A 24,120-nucleotide genomic window follows, 5' to 3' on the forward strand; every position below is an offset into this window, starting at 1 on the left:
AAGGCTATCTGGGACTAGGGATGTTCAAAATGGTGGCTCTGTCTTCCCTTTTCCTTTCCAACCACGTGTGCGGTAGGGAGCAGACAACGTGGTGCCAGCCAAGTGGAAAGCCTATTTGCATAATAAGATTAGGGTGGGGCAGCCAGCTTCCTGGCATGTTATGTAATATCACACCCGGTCCAACCAGTCTTTGCGCCCTATGTAAACCAGATCCCACCTCCTCAAGTCTGTCTATAAAAGGTGCACTCTGCAGTGGGCCAGAAGTCCCATTTGGGCACCCCTCTCTCTCACAAGAGAGAGAACTGTTCTTTTTCTTTCTTTTGCCTGTTAAACTTCCACTCCTAAACCCACTTCTTGTTGTGTCTGTGCCCTCGGTGCCCTTGGTGTGAGACAATGAACCTCGGGTATTTACCCCAGACAATGATGCCGCTTCATAACTACTCTTTCAAACATTGTATGAAGGAGGAAGAAGGAAAACCAACGATGCCTGGAGTTAATCTCAAGAGAAGAGATTTTGTGGGGTTTTTTTGTTAACATTGGTTAGAGCAGTGATGTCCAGTATGGTAGCCACTTGTCCTGTGGCTGCTGGCCAGTTGAAATGTGGCTAGTTCCAAAAGGAGACGTGCTATGAATTAAAATTTACACTAGAGTTTGAAGACTTAGAATGAGAAAAAAAGAATACAAAATATCTCGAAATTTTTTTATATGGAATACAATGAAACATAATAATTGGATATATTGGGTTAAATACAACATTTTATTCCAATTGTTTTCATATGTTTCTTTTTGCCTTTTTAAAATGTGCCTGTTTGAAAATACAAAATGTATACCTGGCAAACTACATTTCTACTGGAAAATGCTTAGCTGGAGCACGCTATAGGTGAATAAATAGTAATAGCAATAATAATACCTATGGCAGGCAGAATTCTAAGACGGCCCTCAGGTTTCACTTTTGTGGCATCTTTTCCTGTTTGAGCGTGAGTGGGCCTCCTGAGCATGAAGGGTTATCACACCCTCAAATAGAATACTAACCAGGAGACGTCGAGTAAATCAGAATGGGGAGTACTCTATACGGCTCTAACCCAACCAGGCATGCCCTTTAAAGGAAGGTAAAGAATCAGACAGCTACTCCATCATAGCCTCAAAGAAGAAGCAGTAAATGACTATTGAGATGGGGACAAACTCTTGGAGGAATGGGTAAGAGACCAGGCTCCTGGAAAGAAAAAAGTAATGTTTGAGGAAAGTACAGAAATGCTACAAAGTGAGGGATCAAGGCACCACAAACCCACTATGCCTACTTCGTCATGACTATGTGACAATACAAGCCACTGTTGGAGTCATTCTAACGGGTCTGCCTTTCCAAGAGAGCAATATCATGCAGATTGCCACCGTTTATGACTGACTTTAAGATAAAATGTTACATTGAAAGGTTTGAAAAAAAGCCAGAAAAAGAGCATGGTACAGTTGTTACTGAAACAGAAATCATGTTTGCAAACTGAAGACACTATCTAGTCTTCTCTGGTATTATTTGTGTCGTGTGTGTGTGTGTATGTGCGTGTGTGTGTGCTCATTTAAGTCTCTAGAGGCTGGCAGTAGATGAGCTGAAATAACTATCATTTTGAGAGATATAAATGATTATTTGCTGTCAATCTCAACTAAAAAAAATACTTCTAAAATATGTAGGATTTTTTTAGACTGTACAACTAAGATAAAGTGAATTCTCATCAGTGACTACATTAAAATTAGATCACTAAAAACTTTCAGCCTTTTGCATCAATGATTATGCCACTGGAAAGAAAGGTCCACGGTATCAAGGCATGGAATATTCCTTATGAAGGTACCTGGAGGAAAATTCCATCCCCTATGTCTTCCTAGTAATTAAAACAATTGGTAATAAAGTTACTATCATAGACAAAGAGTTAACAAGCTGAAACTATTATAAGAGTCAAATAAAAATGAATTACTTCCTGGTTCAAGTTGGAGGAAGTAGGAATGCCATTACATAGCTAAACTCCGGGCAACTAGACTGATAAACAATTATCAGCAAACAGTAAAGCTGAATTTATATTCATGTGTACTGACCAGGGCAGGCATGTTGATAACTTGGTAGTAAACATGTTGTGCCTAAGACAATTCAATAATAAAGCTCAGATATAGAAAATCATAGAAACTCAAGTCATTCCGAGAAAGTATCATTTTGCTCAGAAAAATAGTCAAAGAAAAGAGCAATTCTTCCCTATGTAACCAACCATCCTCTTAACTCACATAAATCCCACCAGAATACCCTAAAATAGTAGAGTCCCTTAAAACCATTAAGTGAAGCCAAAAGCAACCTTCTACTATATCTATAGGAGTTGACTATGACACTTCATTCTGACCTCACTATGGAGTCACCTGATAGCTTTTCTGGCCCTTATTGTATCCCAAGAGTAATGTCCTATACCTGTATCTTTTCTACTCTGATGACCAAGGACTGTCTTTATTGTTTTTCCAGGCTGGCCTGCAAGTATTAAACATGGCCCCCACTAGCTTCTGATCACTGGACTCAGTTGTGAGGCTCCACCTGTGCTATGATCTGAGTGTTGGTGTCCTCCCAAAATTCATAAGCTAAACTCTAATTCGCAATGTGATGGTGTTAGGAGGTGGAGCCTGGGAGGTGATTAGGACATGTGGGCTCCTTTCTCATGATTGGGATTACTGCCCTTATAAAAGAGGCCTCTGAGAGCTCCCTTGCCTCTTCCACCATGTGAGGACACAGCTAGGATATACAATCTGTGGAACCAAGAAACAGGTCCTCATCAGATACCAAAGGTGTCAGCACCTGGATTTTAGACTGCCCACCCTCCAGAATTATAAGAAACAAATTTCTATTGTTAATAAGTCACTCAGGCTACAGTATTTTGCTATAGCAGCCCAAACGGGGTAAGACAACCTGGAAGGCCACAGCCAGGTTTTCTGGGTCCACAGCTTGAACTCTGACACTTCTGCTACAAACGTAGGCAACTACATAATTGAAATGCAGTCAAATTCCTATATTAAAAATTTTAGGGAACAGAGCAAATGCTATCTTACAAATTAACAGTATAACAAGTGAAAGGCAGGTGTCACATTTTAGAGGACAAAAGTTGATTGACCATGTATTTGAAAGTGTTTATAATGATCAGGCACATTCTTCAATCATCCTTCTTTTAGTTCATGTTATTAGGTAAATTGAGAGACTATAAAGAGCCCTGAAGCTCTGCCCCAAAGGGTAAGATTCATAAATACAAATATGTGCCTTTGCCATATGAAGAGAATCAGGCTCTTTTCATAAACATAATATAGTCATAAGCTGAAAATTCACTTTAATCTTATTTTCTACAAAAGGAAATTTAACCAAATGTGGAGCTTTCTTGAATCCCATTCAGAGGGTTTTTACTAATGGCAAAACATAAGATCCTGTGATAAGGCAGCTTAACTTCTGAAAAGGGTTCACTGCACAAAAATCTAGAAGGGTCTAATGAAGTGTGAAAAAACTAAAGCTGTATACACACACACACACACACACACACACACACACACCAAATACCAAATGTAAATACGTATAATTATAATTACATATATAAGCATATATATATAAACTTCTTTCAAAATATACCAAGATAATATTTGCCTTTGATAAAAATCATGAAATTAGTAAAATTCTGCAATCTAAATAAAAATAGATATCTTAAAATATAATCCACTAGAATTTGCTAGTGTTCTAACTACTTTCCACTGAAAAATCTGTAGTATTCCATGGCAATAAAAGAAAATTTTGGTGAGGCCATGGCGTTAATGTGCTTCTAAAGGAGCCTAATTTTAAAAATTGAGAAAAACTTAAGGGCACCAAAGAAATGTAGGAATACTTTTAACTCACTACTAAAACCATATAGCGTATATGTATGGCTGCATATATAAATGAATTTATTAAATCAAAATCATTTAATTGCCTACTCTTTTAACAATAACAGTTATTTAAAAGGTTTTACTTGAAATTTATCATTTTTAAACCTTCACACCTAGCAGAGGAAGGCTGCATAATCATGTCTTTCTGCTTTGGAGATGAGCGAACCAAGGCGCATGGAGGGTGAATGATTTATCTGATTTATTATGATTTATGTCATAGATGGCAGAGAAAAACCATAACCTAGGCCCTCAGATTACAGTGATGTTGCTTTCATTAAAAAAAAAATCACTAGGCATTGTGCTAGGCTCTGAAAAGATTCTAAGAAGAATTTGGTCCAGTTACCATCCTTAAGAAGTTTAGAGACATCAAAAACTCACAGAGGCAATGGGTATGTTTATTAATTAGAAAGATGCAAAACAGTACGTTTCCAAAGAAAAGAATGAAGAAGCTACTATTAGGTGCACATTTAAACTGGATAACAGAAACCATGTAGAAATGTTGGAGCCAAACAGCTATGAGGGGTTCTACAGCTCTTTCTACTCCACGTGATCAGTCTACCCAAGAATCTGTATAATATGCAAAATCCTTTCCAATCTCATGCCCTTAGAACTACTCAGCCTCTTGCAGAATTAGAATGAGGGTGTTAGAAATGGGTTATTGGCACAAGTAATGAATGCTTCAGCTTTAATATTGGTTAGGAGTTTCAATTATAATCAAGTAAATGAACTTACTTCGAGAGAGATTCTCAAGGGCTTTCCCCAGCTTCTTGCTCTCTTGAAGGATGTGATTCAATTCATCAAAATCACGGCTTTGTGGTTTAGTCCTCCAGTTCCACTTTGGATGCTCTACTGACCTTGGCACTATGTTTAAAAAAAATGGTAATTTCATAAGCATGCTACATAATGACATAAACTGACTATTCATCATCACGTGAAAGACTGTACCAAGATCAATGTATAGAATAAAAAGTGTTTAACTCGAAGATGGTTTTTTTGTGAGAAAAAAGAGGGGAAGATATGAAGCCAGGCTTAAAGAAAATACTTTAACTGAAAAAGTAAAGGGAAGTGTGGAGTTTATAGAAAAAAGAAAATTCAGGTATTAATTTAAAACTAATTTCTAAAACACAAGGAGAAACACACAGGCAAAGTGTATTTTGTATTATGTCATCAGCCTAAAAAAGAACACTAACTCCCTCAACAGCAACTGGTAATTATTGAGTAAATATTTTTAGGACATTCATAGAAGGCTAAATACATGTATTTATCTTCATGTCCTCCTCAAATTCCCACTAAAATGACATTACAGTGAAGGGATGTTTTTCCTCAAAGAATTAGTTGAACAAGCATAGAAGACATTATTAGGCAAGAAATAGCAATGTATTTTGAGAGAAGATGCAAAATGTATGGATGAGTGGTAACTGGATTTTACAAGGTAAAGAAAACTGAAACCTAAGTCTGAACAGAGGAATGCCAAGAAAGCCAACATGTCACACTATTTAAATATTAAAGCTTCAATCCAGGAGAACAATGTCAAAGTAATAATAATATAAGAACTTAATTGCTTTTCAGATTTAAAGGGCCCATTAAATGTCCAGCACAAGTCAAGGCATATTTAAAAAAAATGTTTTAATAGTGGCAATAAAGAAAACATTGTAAAACTTTTCAGGGGCAAAAATAGCAAATCAAATTGATACCAGACTTCTCAGAGGCAACACTTGGCCTAAGAAGACAAAGAAGCAATTCCTTCTAAATTCCAACTATAGAGTACTTCTTAGAACTGTATACCCAATGAAGGAACCAATTAAGATACTTTGAAGGACTGAACAATTTATCTTGCAAAAGCATTCTTTTTCAGAAAGCTCCTACTGGAGGTGCCCTACCAAAATGACCAAGTAAATCAAAAAATGGCAAGACTTGGATTTCAGGAAACAGATGACCTCCTACTCTCCCAATATGGAAAAGGAACAGGGAATTCTCAGGAAGATAGTGAAAGACAGTCTCAAAAGGCAGTTGAGAAAAAGTCTAGAAACCAATGAGTCAAGCAGGGAGCAAGAGGACAGAGGGCTACAGAAGAGAAGTCTCTAAAAATTTTTAAAATAAAGGATAACTATAAAATAGAAGTTAAGTTTACTTGTCTCTGATCGTATTGAGAAGGTTTAATTCTTTGGGCAGGGTTTGGCAAAGCATTAGTGATGGGTACATAGTAAACAAAGCAAACAGAAAAGCAAGAGAACTGTCAATTCTAGAATAGTTGGGCATCGTATGGCTCAACCGTGAACAATATTAATTAATTAGTCATAATAATACCAATGTAGAGTACATATTTAATCAACATTTGAAATAACTGCATTACTATACGGCCAGGATGAGATGGGGGTTAGAGTTTGGAGCACAAGGTATGAAGGATGTCAAGAGATAATGCCTCAGATTTAAAAAGGAAGAGAACCTTATGTTTGTGTAGATTGAGGAACCAGAAGCAACATCTAAAAGAGGTGAAAGTGATTGCAGGTTAGGAGCCAAGTCGGGTAGAAAAAAAGGACACCTCTATCTCATATTACTACTTAAACTTTTTAAAACCATGTACCATTATGTTTTGATAAAAATAAAATAAATTTAAAAAATATTTATGTGGTAAGGACATAGGAAATAGTCTCCAACTAACAACATATATCATTCTGTCACCTTTTTAAAAAGTAATCTGTCAATACCTATTATGATGAAAAATGCACTGATGCTGTGACCCAGCAATCTTATGTCTGGTAAAGTCATCATAAAGAAATGAAAGCACCTGTATTTACATATATATATATACACACATATATATATGTGTGTATATATATATGTACAAGGTTATTTTCACAGGAAGTGCAAGACTTTATTTTAGCAAATATTTCATGGCCATAAAACCCTGTTAGTAATCTAAATGTCTTTCAACAAAGGAATGGCTGAATAAATGATCTCACATTCACATTGTATATAATTATTTAAAAGGGCAAGTTAAATCTAAGTATATTACCATAAAGATATTTCCACGGTGCATTTTATTTTTATTTTTATTTGTACAAATATATAAGGTATACATGAAATTTTGTTACATGTATATAACACGTAGTGATCAAGTCACTGTATGGCTTAATTGTGAACAACGTTAATTAATCATAATAATATCAACATAGAGTTCATATTTAACCAACACTTAGGGTGTGCGTCGACCGAGTACAGTACACTTGTGTTAACTATAGTCACCCTACTCTTCTATCAAACATTGAATTTATTCCTTCTATCTTACCGTATGCTTATACTACCCTTTAGCCTACTTCTTTCATTTTCCCTCAGGCCCAATCACCCTTCCCAGTCTCTGTTATCTATTTTTCAATCCCTTACCTCCATGTGATCAGCTTTATTAGCTCCCACATATAAGTGAGGGCATACAATGTTAGTCTTTTCGTGCCTGGCTTATTTCACTTAAGATAATAACCTCCAGTTTCACCATGTTGCTGAGAATGACATGATTTCATTCTTTTTTTTTTTTAATGACCAAATAGTATTTCATTGTGTATACATACCAACTTTTCTTTATCCATTTATCCGCTGATGGACACTTAGGTTGATTCCACATCTTTTCTATTGTGAAGAGTGCTGCAATAGACATGTGAATGCAGGTATCTTTTGGATATATTGTTTGAATAGACATGTGAATGCAGGTATCTTTAGGATATATTGTTTGAATAGACATGTGAATGCAGGTATCTTTGGGATATATTGTTTGAATAGACATGTGAATGCAGGTATCTTTGGGATATATTGTTTGAATAGACATGTGAATGCAGGTATCTTTTGGATATATTGTTTGAATAGACATGTGAATGCAGGTATCTTTTGGATATATTGTTTGCTTTTCTTTTCGTAGATACCCAGTAGTGGGATTGCTGGATTGAATACTGGTTCTATTTTAAGTTTTTTGAGAAATCTCCATACTGTTCTCCACAGTTGCTGTACTAGTTTACCTTCCCACTAACAGTGTATAAGAGTTCCCTTTTCAGCTGGGCGCGGTGGCTTATGTCTGTAATCCCAACACTTTGGGAGGCCGAGAAGGGCAGATCACAAGGTCAGGAGTTCAAGACCAGCCTGGCCAACATGGAGAAACCCCGTCTCTACTAAAAAAAATACAAAAATTAGCTGGACGTGGTGGTGGGCGCCTGTAGTCCCAGTTACTTGGGAGGCTGAGGCAGGAGAATCACTTGAACCCGGGAGGCGGAGGTTGCAGTGAACTGAGACCGTGCCACTGCTCTCCAGCCTGGGTGACAGAATGAGACCCCCACCCCAAAAAAAAAAAAAAAAAAAAAAAAGAGTTCCCTGAGTTCCCTTTTCTCTGCATCCTTGCTAACATCTATTATTTTTCTTTTTAATAATAGCCAGACAATGCATTTAAAAATAATAAAAACATATTGCTTAAGAATAGGTACAGTTTAAGGTCACTTTCATACAGCAAACCAACCCATCCATATCATATCTGCTAATGTGTACAAAGGAAAGAATATACAAAGACACAAACTATTTCTAGGGGAGTAGAATTTGAGGGAAGACGAGTGAAGGAGACTATTTCTCTTTCTACAGGTCTATATTTTACATTGTCAAAATAAATAAATATTACTTCTGTAATTTAAGTAAATCTAGAAATTAAAAATAAAAAATGAATGCAGCTGCCTTATCTGAGCTTCTTGGTTTAAGGGATCCTGGGACAGGGATATCAGCTAAAATTATTAATACACCAGCATGCTAGCAGCAGATAGTAGACACAGTAACCATGATCAATCTAGAAAACACTTCGAGGCCCACGACTGCTACCTCACAGACCATTCCCCAGGGGAAGCCTACGGAGGAACCTAGGTTTAAGAAGAGAAGTTCAGATGAGGGAGTGGAAAAAACAATATTTGTATCAGGTTCTTCAAAACTTTGGCACTTTTGTTAACCCTCTGAATAATTTCTTTAATCTGCAATCTGTATCACTACATTATCTGATTTTATGCTAATCATTATATGTTATCAAGGTCTCTCTTTATATTCTCTTTTTAATTTACAAAATAAGAACTCAGGTTTTTTTTTTTTTTTTTTTTTTAATCCTAGTCAATATCCCTGGATATCTACCAGACACAGCCCAAGTTCCCATCATCCCAGCTGAGCCCAGCACCTGCAGACCTACCCACTGAATGCACCACATGGGCACGTCAGGTGAGGCCAGCAGAAGAACTGGCCAGTCTATGTACAGAATCATGAGAAACCATAAATTGTTGCTGTTTTCAGCCACTGAGTTTTGGGAAAATTATATGCTGCACAATAGATAACTAATTAATACGATACCCAAGAACATTTCCTTGGCGACTTTTGAGAGGAACTGAGACCAATTTCTTTTGATGTTTTTGTAGCTTGTGACAATTTGATACATATAATAAATCTTGCATAACTTATCATGGGAATCAAACTAGGACAACCAAAGCCATGGTATAATCAGGATCGAATCAGCCATGCTGGGTGATTTCAAAAGCTGTTTTAATAAGTAATGGAAAGAAATCTGGGAAGTCATTTGTCTGGTATACCGTCTTTGGATGAGAACATCTCTAAAATTTTCTGATAGATTGAAAACCTTATTTAAGTCATACTACACTTAAAAGTAAAGGGTTAACATTTAAAAATGTTTTAAAAAATATCCACAGGGAAAACGAAAAACAGAAGAACAGTGTCAACTACTTAATCAAACCTATAGAAGGAGATGACAGAATCTGAGATTAGGAAGAGTCTTTGGGGTCACTGATGCAGAGCTCACTCTAGTGCAGGTGCAAGGTACCCACAGCACCTTGCGAATGGCTTTTCCTCAGTCTTCCCTGAGGACACTATGTTACAAAGCAGCCTATTGTATGTTAAGGAGTGCTAATTTTTGAACAATTCTTTATTATAGTCATCAAATTCTAATTCAATATGACCTCCACCAACCGTTTTAATGAGTTTAAAATAAATTTACTGTTTCCTCCACATAACATTTGAGATACTGTCTATATATTTCTTTTGAACCAAAATAACTTTCAACCCTGTTTTCTAAAATTTAATAAATGCTAATGTTCTTATCTGAAAGTTCTCCCCAAGTACTCTACTTTCATTATAAATATGCCAGGAAATATCCCCAGTACTACAGTTATAATATACTGAAAACTGATTATAATGAGATAATTACTTCATGTCTTCTGCCTTCTGTATTTCCATATCATGATTTTTCAGCTATTGTTCTTCTGTCTTCACTTTTTTATATTTATGTAGTTTGTACTTTCTATACATATATGTACATATATACTCCCTTTTTCCCTAAAATTATAATGGCAGTCTAAAAATATGCAGCTATTTATCTCTGTATATTCTGTGCTAAATGCATCATTTAAAAAAATACCCTGAGAAAGCCTCCCTTAAATGCAGAAGCATAAACAAAACAACTGAGAGTTGATATCAATTTTTGGTTTTAACCTAAACCAACATATTTACCTCAATTTTCTTGTCTGGATTATACATTTGAAACGGTTATAAAGGATCAGTATTCACTATCATGCACAGAATATGGATAGTCAATATCTTTCTTGTCATTTCTGCCAGATTCTGCTCATGATCTGCAACCATTCCATACAATAGGCAATCAGTGGAAATCGTTAATATTACAAGGCAAAACCTTCATCAAATCATACTTATCTTATCGATGACACATAACTATTGAAGATTGATACTATAATGCTACCTTGAAGATCTTTGTCCCTATGCCAGCTTGCATTGTATAAGTGCTATTTTTTGGTTATTTGAAAATGCCAAAACATTACAAGGCAAAACCTTCATCAAAACCTACCTATCTTATCTATGACACATAACTATTGAAGATTGATAGGATAATGTTACCTTGCAGATCTTTGTCCCTATGCCAGTTTGAATTGTATAAGTGCTATTTTTTTGGTTTGTATAAGTGCATTTGAAAATGCACAGTTTCTAAACTAATATTACATAAAGGCTAGAATATATTTTAGTAAAAATCCATCCTTACATTATCCTCATTTATTCATTTATTCATTCCATCACTTATGCACTCATTCACATAGCATAAATTATGTGTTTGTCACTGTTCTAGATACATGGGGATTAAGGTAACAAAACACTCTGCACAGAAGATATTACATTCTACCAAGCTCACAGTCTTTTGAATGGGCTAAGAAGTTGCTTTTTTCTTCAGAAAGTTCTTCTGGTTAATATATAGTAGCTATTTTAAGTAAATTTTAGACAGAATTTTTTTTTTTTTTTTTCCAGACAGGGTCTCGCTCTGTCACCCAGGCTGGAGTGCGGTGGCGCGGTCTCATCTCACTGCAAGTTCTGCCTCCTGGGTTCAAGTGATTGTCTTGCCTCGGCCTCCTGAGTAGATGGGACTACAGGCACCCACCACCATGCCCTGCTAATTTTTTTTTTTTTTGTATTTTTAGTAGAGACCGTGTTTCACTGTGTTAGGCAGGATGGTCTCGATCTCCTGACCTCGTGATCCACTCGCCTCCACCTCCCAAAGTGCTGGAATTACAGGTGTGAGCCACCACGCCCGGCTAGACAGAAATTTTTTTTTAATGAATTGATAACTGTTTTTTTCTACCCACAGAAGTTAATTACTATTAAAATATTTATGTCTTTTTCCTTTTTTCTTTAAAACATATGAACAATACTCAGAAAAATTTTGGTTTTATTCTATAAATATTTATTCCAGGCAATATTTTAGTTAAGAAAATATCCTTCTATTCCTAAAGAATTTTAACCTCATTATATTTACAATAAGAAATAGATGTAAATTTGTATCAAATAGCATTCAGTTATTGATTGAGTCAATAGTTTTCTTACTTGATCAACATGTATGATGTGCTTACATATAATGGTAATACTAAAAGAACAGAAGAGAAAGAATAATAAAGGAATAATGATCAAAAGATATTCCATGCAAATATTAATGAAAAGAGAGCTGGGTGGCTACCCTAATATCAAACAAAATAGATTTTAGGACAAAAATCATTATAGGAGGCAAAGAAGGGCATTATATAGTGATAAAAAGGATAATCCATCAAGAAGATATAATAATTGTAAACATATAAACACCTAGCTGCAGAGCCTTAAAATATAGGAAGGAAATATTGACATAATTTAAGGAGTTAGAGGGCCCTATAATAATAGTAGTGGACTTTAAAATCCCCACTTTCGATAATGGAGCAAATAGGCGGAAGACCAATAAGGACATGAAGGACTTGAACAACACTATAAACTGGTAAGACCTAACAGATGTATACAGAACATTCCACTTAACAAGAATACACATTCTTCTCAAGTGTACATGGAACATTCTCTAGGAGAGATCTTGTGTTAGGCAACAAAATAATCTCAAAAATTTTAAAGGATTGAAAAAGTATCTTCTCTGACAACAAAAGAATAAAACTAGAAGTCAAAGGAAAAAGAAAAATGGGAAATTCACAAATATGAGAAAATTAAACAATATACTCATTTATAATGAATGAGACAAAGAAGAAATCACAAGATAAATTAGAAAATACTTTGTGACAAAAAAATATGAAAACAACATACCGAACCTTACGGTATGCAGTGGAAGCAGTGCTCAGATAGAAATTTATAGCAGTAAATGTCCCCATTAATAAAGAAGAAAGATGTCAAATCAATAACCTAACTTTACACCTTAAGGAAGTAGAAAAAGAAGAGCATAATAAACCCAAGCTACCAAAAGGATGAAAATAGTAAAGGTTAAAGCAGAGATCAATGAAATAGAATATAGAAAAACAATAGAGAAAATCGGCAAAATCAAAAGTTGGTTCTTTAGAAAGATGAAAAAGTTAACAAATCTTTAGCTAGATTGATTGGAAAAGAAAACTCAAATTATTAAAATTAGAAACAAAAGTGAGACATTACTACAAACTTTAAGAAAATTAAGAAGTATTAGAGAATACTATAAACAACTGTATGCCAAGAAACTGGATGACTTAGAAAATTTCTAGAAACATGCAAACTACCAATACTGACTCAAGAGGAAATAGAATATCAGAATAGACTTATAACAAGTAAAGACTTTCACTCAGTAATAAAGAAATCTCCCAACAAGGACAAGGCCAGAATAAAGTGGCTTCACTGGTAAATTCAACCCAGCATTTAAAGAAGAATTAACACCAAGTTTTATCAATTCTTCCAAAAAAACTGAAGAACAGAGAACACATTCTGATTTATTCTAAGAGGCCAGCATTGCCCCAGTACCAAAGATAAAGACATTACAAGAAAAGAAGATTATAGACCAATATCTTTTATGAATGTAGATGTAAAACCCTCAGTAAAAGACTAACAAACTAAATCCAGCAGCATATTAAAAGGATTATACATCACGACCAGGTATTTATCCTAGGAATTCAAGGGTTACTTAAGAAAATTATAAAATGTAACACATCATATTAATGGAATGATAAGAAAAACTGCAGCTTATCTCAATTGATTGAGAAAAAGTGCTGGAAAAAAATGCGACACACTTCCATCATAAAAATATCCAACAAACTAGGAACAGAAGAGAACTTTCTCAACATGATAAAAGGCATTTTGGAAAAACTCACAGCTAACACCACACTCCATGACACAAGACTAAAAGTCTTTCCCTTAAGATGGATAATGAGAAAAGGATACCTTCCTGCTTTCATCACTTCTGTTCAACCTTGTATTGGAATTTCTAGCTGGAGCAATTAGGCAAGAAAAGAAAAACAAAAGGCAACCAAATTGGAAAGGAAGAAGTTAAACTATCTCTATATTCAGATGGCATAATCTGATCTTTCGAGAGTCCTAAAGAATTCACAATAAAGTGTTAGAACTAATAAACTAGTTCAGCAAAATTTTGGGAAATAAGATCAAAACACAAAAATCAGTTTTATTTCTACACCCTGGCAATGACAATCTAAAAATGAAAATAAGAAACAATTCCATTTATGATAGCATCTGAAGGAATAAGATCCTGTGGAATAAATTTAACCAAGGACATGCTAGTCTTATACACCAAAAACTACAAAACATTGTTTAATGAAATTAAAGGGGGGATCTAAATAAATGAAGACATTACATGCTCATGAATTGGAAACCTTATTATGTTCCCAATACTCTCCAAAGTGATCCACAGATTCCAACGCATTTCCTAAGAAAATCCAAATGGCCTTTATGCAGAAATATTTGAAACAACTGACTCTAAAATTCATATAGAACTTCAGGGCACTCAGAGTAGCCTAAACAATCCTGAGAGAGAAAAAGAGAAAAATAAAGTCAGAGGACTCATACTTCCCAATTTCAAAACTTATTACAAAACTACAGTTATCAAAACAGTGTGTGTGGTACTCACAAAAGGATAAACATGTAGCTTAATGGAATGGAATTGAGAGTCTAAAAATAAACCCTCATATTCATGGTTAATTGATTTTCAATGGGGTGACAAGATTATTCAATGAGGAAAGGATAATATTTTCAAAAAATTGGTACTGAGACAACTGATTATCCACATGGCAAAAAATGGAGTTGGACACCCATCCTCTACTATATACAAAAATTAACTCAACATGGAACAACTACCCACATGTAAGAGCATAAACTATAACTCTTAGAAGAAATTATAGAGATAAGTCATTATGACCTTGGATTTGGCAAGAGTTTCTTAGATATGACGTCAAAAACACAAGCCAAAAAAAAGGGAAATAGATAAACTGAGCTTCATCAAAATTAAAAACTGATGTACATAAAATAACACTATTAATGAAGTAAAAATATAATCCCCCAAATGGAAAAAATACTCATAAATCATATCTCTGATAAGGATCTACTAGCCAGAATACAAAAAACTCTCATAACTCAAGAATAAAGAGTAACAACCCACTTAAAAAATGAGCTAAGTGTATGAATAGACATTTTTCCAGAGAAGATATTCAAACGGCCAAGAAACACTTGAAAAGATGCTCAAAACTATTAGCCTTTAGGGAAATGCAAATCAAGACAACAATGAGATACCACTTTACATCCAACTGGATGGCTGTAAATTTTTTTTAAAAAGGAAAGGAAAGAAAGGAAAATAACAAGATTTGGTAAATACATGAAGAATTGGAACCCTTGTATATTGCTAGTAAGCATGTGAAATGGTGCAGCTTCTTTGAAAAAAAGTTGGCAGGTCCTCAAAGTTACACATAGAATTATGATATAACCCAGCAAATCAAGTACACAGTAATATAAATTATTATATTATTTATATTATATAATATCAATTATTATCCAAATAATGAAAATGGTAATAAACATGCTTGTATATGAATGCTCATAGCAGTATGATTCAAGATAGCTAAAAGATAGAAGCAAGCAAAATACCCATCAGCAGATGAATGGATAAACAAAATGTGGTTTAATCACACAACGGAATATTATTCAGCCACGAAAAGGACTGAAGTGGTGTACATACCACCACAATGTAGATAAACCACAAAAACATGCTAAGTAAAGTAAGTCAGAGACAAAATGTCATACATTGTGATTTCACTCGTATGATATACAGGAATACCTTGCTTTACTGTACTTCACTTTATAATGCTTCGCGGATAATTTTTTTGTCTTTTTTTTTTTTTTTACAAATTAAACATTTGTGGAGACCCTGCATTGAACAAGTCTATCAGCTTAATTTTTCCAACAGCATGTGCTCATTTTGTGCCTCTGTGTAATATTTTGGTAAGTCTCACAATATTTTAAATTTTTTCCATTATTATTATATCTGTGATGGTGACCAGTGATCTTCGATATTACTATTGTAATTGTTTTCGCATGCCACAAACCACACCCATGTAAGATGGTGAACTTAACCAATAAATGTGTGTGTTCTCTCTACCCCACTGACCAGCCATTCCCTCACCTCTCTCCTTCACCTTGGGCTTCCCTATTCCCTGAAACACAACAATTTTGAAATTAGGCCAATCTAAAACCGTACAATGGCCTCTAAGTGTTCAAGTGAAAGGAAGAGTTGCAGGTCTCTGCAAAAGATAGAGATGATTAAGCTTAGTGAGGAATGCATGTTGAAAGACATGGTAGGCTGAAAGCTAGGCCTCTGGTGCCAAACATTTAGCCAAGTTGTGAATGCAAATGAAAAGTTTTTGAAGAAAATTAGAAGTGCTATTCCAGTAAACAAACGAATGATAAGAAAGTGAAGGAAGCTTATTGCTGATATGGAGAAAGTCTGAGTGGTCTGGATAGAAGATCAAATCAGCCACAACATTCCATTAAGCCAAGGTCTAATCCAAAGCAAGGTCCTAACTCTCCTCAATTCCACGAAAGCTGAGGAAGCTGCAGAAGAAAATTTGAAAGCTAGCAGATGTTGGTTCATGAGGTTTAAGGAAATAAGCCATCTCCATAATATAAACTTGTAAGATGAAGTAGCAAGTGCTAATGGAAAAGCCACACCAATCCAGAAGATCTAGCTAAGATAGTTGATGAAGGTGGCTACACTAAAAAACAGATTGTCAATGTAGACAAAACAGTCTCATGCTGGAACAAGATGCCATTTAGGACTTTCATAGCTAGGGAGAAGAAGTCAATGCCTGGCTTCAAGCTTCAAAGGATAGGCTGACTCTCTTATCAGGGGCTAATGCAGCTGGTAACTTTAAGTTGAAATCAATGCTTATTCACCATTCCAAAATTCCTGGGGACCTTAAGAATTATGCTATATCTACTCTGTCTGTGCTCTATAAATAAAACAACAAAGCCTAGATGACAGCACATCTGTTTCCAGCATGGTTTACTGATCATTTTAAGCCTGCTCTTGAGACCTACTGCTAAGAATAAAAGCTTCCTTTCGAAATGTTACTGCTCATTGAAAATGCACCCAGTCACTCCAGAGTGCTGATGGCAATGTACAAGGAGATTAATATTTTTGTGTCTGTTAACACAATATCTATTCTGCAGTCCATGAATCAAGAAGTTATCTGGACTTTCAAGTCTTATTACTTAAGAAATACATTTTATACGGGTATATCTGTCATAGATAGTGATTCCTCTGACGGATCTGAGGGCAAACAACTTGAAAAACTTCAATAAAAAGATTTACCATTCTAGATGCCATTAAGAACATTTGTGATTCATGGGAGGAGATCAAAATATTTATATTAACAGGAGTTTGGAAGAAGTTAATTTCAACCCTCATGGATGACTTTAAGTGTCCAAGACTTCAGTGAAGGAAGTAACTGGATATACGGTGGAAATAGCAAGAGAACTAGAGATAGAAGTGGCATCTGAAGATGTGACTAAATTGCCACAATCTCACGATAGAATTTGAATGGATGAGGAGTTGCTTCTTTCGGATGGGTGGAAAAAAGTGGTTTCTTGAAACAGAATCTACTCTAGGTGAAGATGTTGTGAACATTGTTAAAATGTTACATCAGCTTAGTTGATAAAGCAGTGACTTAAAATACTGCATCAACTTAAAATATCGCATCAACTTAGTTGATAAAGCAGTGACAGGGTATAAGGGGATTGACTCCAATTTTGAAAGAAGTTCTACTCTGTGTACAATGCTACCAAATAGCATCACATATTATGAATAACTTTTTCATGAAAAAAAGAGTCTATTGGCTCCATGAGTCCATTGGCAAACTTCATTGTTGTCTCATTTTAGGAAATTGCCACAGACACCTCAACCTTCAGTAGCCACCACCCTGATCTGTCCGCAGCCATCAACGTCAAGGCAAGGTTCTTCACCAGCAAAATGATTATGACTCATTGAAAGCTCAGATGATTGTTAGAATCTTTGGCAATAAAGTATTTTATTTAAAATATGGTACATTGTTTTCTTATACATAATGTTGTTGCACACTAGACTACAGTAGAGTATAAATATAACTTTTTTATGTGCTGAGAAACAAAGAAAATTGTGGGACTGACATTGTGATATTCACTTTATTGCAGTGGCCTGGAACTGAACCCACAATATCTCCAAGTTTATGCCAGTACCCAGAATAGATACATTCACAGAGACAAAAAGCAGGTTGCCAGGGGCTGGTAGGAGGTGGGAATGTTGAGTCACTACTTACTAGGTACATGATTTCCTTTTGGGATGATGAAAATGTTTTCAAACTAGATAGGGGCTAGGTAGCGTAATATTGCGAATGTACTGAATGCCACTGAATTGTACATTTTAGGATGGTTAATCTTATGTTAACTTTATGTAAAAAAAGTCTTGGCGTGATTTGTTATAAGCCATAGTAACTGGAACATCTCTAAAAAGTTTTTGCCTCTCTTCAGGTATGATATAAGGTAAGGATAGAGTTGTGTTTGTTTGCTTGTGTATTTGTTTCTGTTTGTTTTTCCATGTGACTTTGTTGAGCATAGTGTTTATAAATATTAATTAAGTCAATGCAGTTGGTAGTCTTGTTCAAATGGTCTATATTCTTACTAAATTTTTTCAGTCAATTTATTCTGTTTATATCTTCCTTTAGTTCTATAAATTTTTGCATCATGTATCGAGAACTTTTGTTATTGGATGCATAACCCTTTAGTATTATGATGTCTTCTTAATTAAACAACCTTTTATGATTATGATATGGTCTCTTTATCTCTGGTAATATCCTTTATCTTAAATTTTTATTCGGTGTGATATTACTTTAGCCATATAGGCTTCTTTTTGTTAGAGAGTTTCAAACTGTTTGTATCTGCATATTTTAAGTATGTTTCTTATATTTTAAAAAATCTATACTCTTTATTCAGTCTGACAATATTTGCTTTAATTGGAATGTTTAGTACTTTTATATTTATTATAATTGTGGGCACATCTGTACTTCAACTTACAATATTGGTGTCCAATTTCTATTTTTCCAATCTGTTCTTTGTTTCTCTGTAACTTTTCTCCTGCCTTTGTTTCGTGAGGATGAATACTTTTTTCACATCCTATTCTAATGTGTCTACTAATTTTTAATTTAAGCATTTTGTGCTAGTCCTTAGTGATGCTTTAGAGATGAAAAATGCATCTTTAACTCATCACAATCTATGTACAGAGATATTTTACTACTTCAGAAATAATTTGTTTTAACAAGTATTTCCAAAGAATAACCCTAAATCTGTTGTATTCTTATTGTCATATATATTAATTCTACATATGCTATTTTTTTAAAAAAAAAACATGCTATTTTATTATTATTTTTGCTTTAAAAAGCTTGGTAACAGTCTAGTGAAACTAGAGGTTGGTAGTAGATTACCTGAGTAAAAAGGAATATATTCAGACACCAGACCACCAGCAGCACCCTGTGGCTAGATAGCATCCTATAAAGAACACAGCACCTGCACAACGAGTGGGCCTTTAGGCATTCTCCCCTTAATGATGAAGTGGTCAAATTCAGAACTGATTCTATAATTTACTAATCTCCTAAGGTTTTGAACTTATCATTGGAAGAAAGCAAGAGTAAAAAGAGAGAGAGGTAGGGATCCATGATGAAAAGGGAGACTGAGACTTTATTCATTTCATTTTTTATTTCTTCCTTTATTCATTTTTATCATTTAGCATTTATTAATTGAAACAGGCACCGTGTTGGATATTACTGGCTATACTGTTGTAAAAAAGACATGCAAATTTTAAACTTGTATATTTTTTAAAATGTTGGGACCTAATTCTATATACCAAACTGATGAAGCAGGACAATTTGGTTACAATCACAATATCTGAAGAACATTTTAAGTTATTAACACTTCATATAATTCTCACAAGAACTTGGCGTGGTTAATGCAATACTTTTTATGAGTACCACTATGTAAATGAAGCTGCTCACAAAATTAAATTTAGTTGCTTTCACAAATGACCCAGATGCAGATTCCAGTTAGCACATAGTGGTTTTTCAAACATTTTCAAACAAAGATAAATATTTTCTGCCTACTCCTTTCTCTGTTGAAACTAAAATCAAACATCTCACCCTGTAACAAGCACAAGGAATTGATGTATAAGAAGAACAGCTTGCAAGCTCTCTTTTCTTCCAGGAATAGCTGTGATTTGCTAGAGGCTCCTGAGATTTTTGACATGTTTATACATATGTGGGGATAGCAGAGCACAGGAGAATCCCAGTAGCTACCAAAGCAGTGGGACATTGAGAGAGAAGGGATACTTAGGTGGTATAGCTTGGATATGTGTCCTCTCCAAATCACATGGTAAATTTGATCACCAATATTGGAGGTGGGTCCTGGTGGAAGGTATTTGGGTTATGGGGGTCAATCCCTCATGAATGGCTTGGTGCTGTCCTCATGGTAAGGAGTGACTTCTCACTCTATTAGTTCTTACAAGATCTGACTGTTAAAAAGAGCCTGGCACCTCCCTCCCCTATCTCTTTCTCCTTCCTCTCACCATATGATGCGTGGGCCCCTTCACCTTCTGCCATGAGTGGAAGATTCCTGCGGCTCTCACAAGAAGCAGATGCTAGTGTCATGCTTCTTGTACAGTCTGAAGAACCATAAGCCAAATAAACCTTTTTTCTTTATAAAATACCCAGCCTCAGTCATTCCTTTGTAGTAACATAAAAACAAAGACATTACAGTAGTAGTGAAGAGACTATAGGGACTTCCATCACAAATTAACAAGTAGGACTTCAGGAAAATCCCAGATGAAATATTTTTTTTTAATTTTATTAAATGTTTTGAATAGAAATCTCCTTTGCTTCTATTCTAAGAGATGTAATTTGCTTTTACATACTTCATTAAATACAGATAGCTACCGCTTTCAATATGGTGTAATGCTGCAATTGGCTATGAGAGGCAAGAGACCCGCTCCATGCAGTTTATATTTTTCAAGGAATATTACACTCAAAAAGGTCTAAGTGAATTACACGTCTGAGAATATAAGCGAGCAAATACATATGAATAAAGATCAATGTAAATGCGGAGTAAAAATGAAACTCACTAAGATTAAAGGCCAGAAATATCAGATGAAAAGTTGGGCTTCAATTAATACCTTTCCTTCATTTTCTTAACAAAATAAACTTACATTCTTTGAATAGCATTTGAATAAGAAACTTTCTTACATGATTTGGAGTCCGATGATGGTGGAGAAATATTAGACACAGCAAGGTCACTTTTTGATTTTTTAGGCTTCTTTGCATTTAATTGCCAAGGTTTATCATAGCTTCTGAAATCCCTTCTTGTTCCTTTGGATTCTGTTAAAACCAAATATATGTAAAATCGCAACAAAGTGATTTCAAGATTGAGCAAAAACCAAGTCCATGAAGTCATTAAATATACTTGACAAAACATATAGGTCACCTCATATCAAAAATAATGTACACATGCAAAAGTATTCCTTGTTTAATTTCATCTGTAAATGAGACTTTTAAATCTGATATGAATCAGTTTATATATGCATATGATTAAGATTATATCATATAAAACTATGAAATTGGCTGGGCGTGGTGGCTCATGCCTGTAATCCCAGCACTTTGGGAGGCCGACATGGGCGGATCACCTGAGATCAGGAGTTCGAGGCCAACCTGACCAGTATGGTGAAACCCCATTGTCTCCACTAAAAATACAAAAATTAGCCAGGCGTGGTGGCGGGCGCCTGTAATCACATCTACTCAGGAGGCTGAGACAGGAGAATTACTTGAACTCGGGAGGCAGAAGTTGCAGTGAGCCAAGATTGTGCCACTGCACTCCAGCCTGAGTGATAGAGACTCTGTCAAAAAAAAAAAAAAAAAAGACAAAAACAAAAAACAAAAAAATAAAAACCCAGGAAATTAATTTGAAATGTTTTTCAGGCATGGGTCCCCATCACTTAAAATAACATTCTATGAATGTCATGGAATAAAGCATTGTATTCTGTTGTAAATAAAGATAAACATTTCAGTAAATTTCACTCACTTGATGCCACCTTATCTATTATGACATGTAAAATCATTGATATTCATCTAAATCAATTTATCTTCTATTGCAAGAAAGATAAATTTAAATCAACCAACACTGTTACTTTGAAATTCCCCTTAGAAGGTGGTCACCGTCTCGCCCATTCCACAATTAAAGGGTCTTTCCAGAGTTCATCCCTCTTGACTTCTTTTACAAGAACTTCATGTTTTTACACAGAACAATCTTTTTCCTCATCCCCATATCACCTGATAACTCTTTCTTCATCTCATTTATTCCTTCCTCATCTTCCATTCCTCTAATCTATGTGGCATTCTTTAGGGTTTCTTTATGCCTTCTTGTCTTAATTTACAAATTTAAAAACCACCCTAGCTTTATGGATGACTCATAAGTCTTTCTCTGGCCACTCACTTATAAATAACTAACATACACCATTACACAGTAATGGACTCCTCAAACTTTCATGTTAAGGTTGTACTTAACTAGCTGTTACCCAATTTGTCCACCTCCAAAATCCCATTAAATACCAAAAAGGCATGAAAATTCTAAAGCATTAGGAACATAAATATTTGTCCATGGTCTGCTAGAACCCAGGCAGTATTTCCATAGATAAGGTTAAGAGAGGATATAGGCCAGTCAGAAAGGGAATGGAAGATTTCTAGGTGTCTACCCCAACCTTGGGGTCATCTCCTTATATTGTTTCACAGTCTTTCAGAATTTGTCTCTCTATATCCATTCTTGGACTATAAATTCTTCTAATGCAACATAGGTAATGCGAGAAAAAAACCTGGGTCATAAAATACAGCATCTCATTATATAAAGGAATATTAAAAGGAGCCAGAGAGGAATGAAATGAATGTTGTGGTTTTCTTTATTCTCTACTTCTAGCAAGAAAAAATCCATATTAATTGAAATAATTTACCAATGATATTTTTATCCAGTTCATTGAAAAGAGATGAGATAGTAAGTCACGCATCAATTTTGCAGGAACTTAAAGGATTCAACTAATATTGAAAATTTTAATAGCAACCATGATTTCACCTCTCTAAAATTTTGAAAAGAATCCAAATAGTTCCAAGCTATATGGAGAGAGAACAAAGAAGAGTCCATCTACACTATTTGTTGATAAATCTAGAACTAGATAGAACATTCCTCATTGAAGTTTGAATAAAAAGAGAAAATATTAAGAATCATTGTAATCATAGTTTTAAAAAATACTTATAATGGAAAACTATTAAATGTTGGAATGTGACTGTGACTGTTTTGTCTTCTCAACAAAAATAAAAGAAAGTGGACTCAATGAAGCAAAAAGAAATTAGAGAGGAGATAAGCTAACCAACCTATGAATAAAAATGTAACTGTGTACAGAAATAATAAGAAGAAGATGAGATAAAGAAGTAGCAACAGGAAACTAAAATGCAATACCAACATTTAAATTTGTGTTCAAAGCCAGAAAGAGAAAACTGATAGTGTAGAAAATTGAATCAGTGACACAGAGAAAACACTTTGCTTGATACATCTCTCTAAAAGAGGGTCAACAAAGAAAAGCAAGTACAATGCCAAACGAAACGAGAAAAACAGAGAACAGTAAATAAGACTCAACTTATACATAATAGATTTTCCTGAAAAATCATAGTTGACACTCCAGTAAAATTTTGAATATCAGAAGTAAAAAAAAATCATGAGTATTCAAGAAAAATAATTTCTTTTATTCCCACAAAGGAATAAAAATAAGGCTGTTTTCAAGATTCTCCTCCACAATATTAAATGACAGACTTTTAAGGAGAAAATGTTGTGCCCCAAGTTGCTAAATATATTTAAAGGCAACAAGAGGATATCTTCAGATATTTCTGAAAAGTATGATACCCATGTACTTTAAATATTGAGACGTTTTCTGGCTAACTAAAAGATGCACCAGGCTGGGTGTGGAGGCTCACGCCTGTAACCCCAGCACTTTGGGAGGCTGAGGTGGGCAGATCATGAGGTCAAGAGATCAAGACCATCCTGACCAACATGGTGAAACCCCGTCTCTACTAAAAATACAAAAAAAAAGTTAGCTGGGCATGGTGGCGCGTGCCTGTAGTCCCAGCTACTCAGGTGGCTGAGGCAAGAGAATCACTCGAACCCAGGAGGCAGAGGTTGCAGTGAGCCGAGATCATGCCACTGCACTCCAGCCTGGTGACAGAGCGAGACTCCTTCTCAAAAACAAAAACAAAAAAAAGATTCACCAAAATCAATAATTCA

The 24,120-nt window shown here is 35.0% G+C and overlaps 1 protein-coding gene across 1 annotated transcript in view; it reads right to left on the minus strand.

Moving 5' to 3' along the window:
* Positions 1–24,120, minus strand: part of CUNH8orf34 (chromosome unknown C8orf34 homolog) — a 486,993-nt gene that overhangs the window by 346,888 nt on the left and 115,985 nt on the right. The window contains 2 exon segments of the mRNA XM_032759605.2: positions 4,660–4,788; positions 21,045–21,176. Of these exon segments, the coding sequence (XP_032615496.2) occupies positions 4,660–4,788; positions 21,045–21,176 (261 nt within the window).

This window comes from Hylobates moloch, unplaced genomic scaffold, assembly GCF_009828535.3.
Source record: "Hylobates moloch isolate HMO894 unplaced genomic scaffold, HMol_V3 SCAFFOLD_9, whole genome shotgun sequence".
Lineage (NCBI taxonomy): Eukaryota > Metazoa > Chordata > Mammalia > Primates > Hylobatidae > Hylobates > Hylobates moloch.